This window comes from Cucurbita maxima, unplaced genomic scaffold (genome assembly GCF_002738345.1).
Source record: "Cucurbita maxima cultivar Rimu unplaced genomic scaffold, Cmax_1.0 Cma_Scf00440, whole genome shotgun sequence".
Lineage (NCBI taxonomy): Eukaryota > Viridiplantae > Streptophyta > Magnoliopsida > Cucurbitales > Cucurbitaceae > Cucurbita > Cucurbita maxima.
In genome coordinates, this window is record NW_019272456.1 from 11,458 (window position 1) to 15,084 (window position 3,627).

The 3,627-nt window shown below is 44.2% G+C and overlaps 1 protein-coding gene across 3 annotated transcripts; it reads right to left on the minus strand.

The window, feature by feature from the left end:
- Nucleotides 1-6: 6 nt before the first annotated feature.
- On the minus strand, nt 7-3,627 carry LOC111474519 (ethylene receptor 2-like). Of its 3 annotated transcripts, none has more exons than XM_023119569.1 (5): nt 2,950-3,627; nt 1,742-2,774; nt 1,561-1,674; nt 798-1,493; nt 7-655 (listed from the first exon to the last, which is right to left on the minus strand). In XM_023119569.1, the coding sequence occupies exons 2-5, from the start codon at nt 2,696-2,698 to the stop codon at nt 110-112; spliced, it is 2,313 nt and encodes a 770-aa protein (XP_022975337.1). In that variant the 5' UTR covers nt 2,699-2,774; nt 2,950-3,627; the 3' UTR covers nt 7-109. The 3 variants fall into 3 exon arrangements, with proteins under 3 accessions (XP_022975337.1, XP_022975339.1, XP_022975338.1); XM_023119571.1 differs by having other exon boundaries at nt 1,561-1,665; nt 1,733-2,774; XM_023119570.1 differs by having other exon boundaries at nt 1,561-1,650; nt 1,718-2,774.

The following is a 3,627-nucleotide window of genomic DNA, read 5'->3' on the forward strand; positions in this document are numbered from 1 at the left end:
GGGGGGGGTTGGGGCAACAACTACAGTATACCATTTTCACTGTCAAATTCTGGAATATTTTTTCGAGTTCTTCGTGTCGTTCTCTCTGGGCGGAAGCCATTTTTCCATCTCAAATGACCTTGTTCGTTTGCAGCAGAGCACGGCGAAGCTCGGTGGTGATTCCTTGCAACTGAACTGGCTTTCGAATGAGACCGTTCATGCCAGTCTGAACACATTTTTCCCACAAGTCTTCACCTGCGCTTGCAGTTAATGCAATGATCACTGGTTTGTAATTCTGGCTTCGAAACTTTCGGATCCTCGACGTAACTTCGAAACCATCTATTTCTGGCATGTAAAGATCCAAGAGGACCACTTGGATTGAGGCACTGGCAGTTGCCATGGCTGTTAGACATTCATATCCAGAAGAAACAGCAGTCACGTTGCAGCCCAACTTCTCGAGCAGTTTTCGTGTCACAGCTCTGTTCATGTCGTCAGCATCAGCTAAAAGAACTTGCAAGCCTCTGAAGATGGAGTTGGAGTGTGGATGTTCATATGATTCTCCAGACTCTGGTATGGCCACTGCTATCGAGGGTCGGAGTTGAAAACGAAGAACGAGTGCCATGCTTCGTGTAAAGCCTTGAGGATTTGGGATTACCCATATATTCCCTTGCATCAACTGCCAGTGATAAGACCATCAACAACCAAGGAAATATAAGAACTTGAACCAAAACTTGCACAAAACTTCTAATTGGAATAGGAAAAGTTGGTAAATATGAGATATCCATATAAAAGAACTCGAACCTAAACATATCTCTCACCTTAACGAGCTTCTTGCAGATGGTAAAGCTCAAGCGTTCCTCGGCTCCGTCCCCGCTAGCGTATCTCCAATCCCCAGATACCACGTTAGGAATAGAGCCGCCCTCGGATTGAGAGTTACTCTTGTTTATCCCAATCTCAAATCTGATATATGCATCCCCATCAGAAGAGTTTTGTCTCCAGTTACCCCATCTTTGGTCGTTCCTTCCCTGACTTCCGCTCTCAGCGACAACCCGAAACAAAGCATATCCTCCTCCCTGGTTGATGTCATTTAACAGGCTCCCTACCATATGTAAAATCACCTGAAAAACCCTTCTCTCGTCGCCCATGACGTGATCGGGCAGAGATCTCTGAACCTCGAACGCAAAACCAAAGCCCTTATAAGTACACAAGCACTTGGCAAGACAACCTGCCTCCTTTATCATAGAATGTAACCTGAAAGATCTCATCTCCAATTCCAAAGGAAATCTTGCACTATCCTTAATCGAATCGTCCATAACATCATCTATCAATGTCGAAACAACATTACCAGTCCTCGCCATTGCATCGAGGATAATTCGTTGGTCGTCATTAACATTCTCATTCTGCAGCATCGAAAGCAAACCCAAGATGGAGTGCATAGGTCTCCTCATACCATCACTCATTACCATCTGAAAGGATTGCCTAGCTTGGCTTGCCATCATAGCCTTCATCTTAGCCTGCTGCAGCCATTACCATCTGAAAGGATTGCCTAGCTTGGCTTGCCATCATAGCCTTCATCTTAGCCTGCTGCAGCGCTCGGTTTTGTTCGGCCAGTTTCTCCCTCATGAGCTGGGACTCTTCGAGAAGGGCGGCATGGGAGAGAGCTACAGCCACCTGGTCCGCAACAACCTTAATTATCTCAAGTTCCTGGTTGTTCCAAGAGGGAGAGAGCTACAGCCACCTGGTCCGCAACAACCTTAATTATCTCAAGTTCCTGGTTGTTCCAAGATCTAGGCTGTCCACCAGGGAGAACCAAAACCAAAATTGCATAGTAAGTCGGAACAATCTCAGGAGTTCCTCCTTTAAAATTTGAAACACGTAGCATCGGCATTCTAATCGCTGCTGCAGGTCCCCTTTGATCAGACTCGCCACAGTTAGCAACAACAAGAGCTGAATTTGGTTCAAGAATGTTAACCCCATCGCTACCCTTGATTCTAATGACATCGGAATCACTAATCGGTATAGAGACATTATAACCATCTGAGAAGCTCCTATCCTTCAACTCATGAGTCAAATTCATAACTGTCTTGCTCTCATTAGGCATCCAAACTGCACAGTAATGCAAACCCAAAGTTTGAGAAAGCTCATACATGGTCGTGTAAAGTATGGTATGTCGATCAAGCGACTTGCGGATCTCTTGAGTAAGCATCCGAACGTGTAAGCCAGCTTCGTTCTGTCTCATTATCATCCCAACTTCGATGCCAAGATCCCATGTCTTCTTCTTCAACATAAACTCCCTCACCTTCACCTTGAGAAGCAAAGGAATGAGAGTGATGAGGGTAATAGCAGTAGCACAAGAAACCAGAGCTGTGAGGATTTTGAAGACAGTGAGAGCTAGCATTAACTGGAAGGAGTGAGGGCCATAAGTCCAGCCATTGAGCAAATGGGTCAAACCACATAGAACAATGAAGGAAATGAACTGAAACAGAACCCATTTAAAGGGTACATTGGAGCAACTAACGAAGTAAAGAAGTTCAATAGGGATGGAGAAGTAAGCCACAGCAATCAAGAAATCACTCACACGCTGACACTCCAAAATGCTCTCGATGCTCCATAAACTACCCTCATCGTCGCAATTACATCGCGGAAATCCGTTGTCGGTAGCAGAAACAGATACCAATAATAACAAAATCAGAAACCCAGATGGCAATGCCTTGAACATTGCATCCAAAACCCAAGTTTCTTCAATCCATTTAAGCCCAAAATTGGAGACACTCAAACCCCAATGGCCGCCTCAACTATAACAAGAACACACGCATCAGCACAGAGAAAGCATATCAACCCGATTCAAACTTCGCCGATCAAAAATCAACAGCACCATCAAGAAATTGAAAACTAAACCAAACCAACCCCGCTAGGATCAAAGAAGCAAAATCGATTAGAACGCAAAATAGAGAAAGAAGAACACCAAACCTGAAGAGGGAAAACCAACAAGTCGCCAATACATCAGATTCCATTCACATCCAGCTCCAGATCTTAGCATTCCACCATATGCAAAGACCTCAAACGCTTCACAATCCGATGTCCCTCATCCATTAATCAAATCCATTCCGCGTTTCGCCCATTTAAACACAAACCCACCAAACAGAAACCCAAATCAATCAATCAATCCCAGAACACCTCTTCTTCCTCAGAGCAAGAACAGGGAAAAAAAAAAACAAAACAAAACAAGAAATCCTCCCGGAATAAGATTGAGAACCAAAAACAAAAACAGGATTCGAATCGAAACTCAGCAGTAAGAAGGCGATTGAAGAATAAAAACAAGAAGAGAGCAAGAAAATCGGAGAGAATCGAAACCAGATCTTCTTTGGTGGACAGAGGTGCGCTCTAATCCTTATAGGTAACTACACAATCCATACTCGAAAAAAGAGGGGGGGAAACAAACAAGAAAGGAAGAGGAAAAAATCAAAAACTAACGAGAAGAAAGAGGGCTACACTCTTCTCTTTGTGATTCGCGAACTGGTTCTATGATGCCCTTTCTCTCTCCCTGCCCTTGAAAATTCAAACACAAGAGTAAACACGTTTTTGTAGAGAGAGAAGTGAAGAACATTGGAGAAGAACGCAGACTGCTTGCGCCGTTGTTTCGGAAAC

Coding starts and splice junctions, on each gene's coding strand:
- LOC111474519 (XM_023119569.1), bottom strand. CDS start 2,698: ATGTTCAAGGCATTGCCATCTGGGTTTCTGATTTTGTTATTATTGGTA. Junction 1,675..1,741: donor GGAACAACCAGGAACTTGAG/ATAATTAAGGTT, acceptor CAGGAACTTGAG/ATAATTAAGGTTGTTGCGGA. Junction 1,494..1,560: donor AAAACCGAGCGCTGCAGCAG/GCTAAGATGAAG, acceptor TGGCTGCAGCAG/GCTAAGATGAAGGCTATGAT.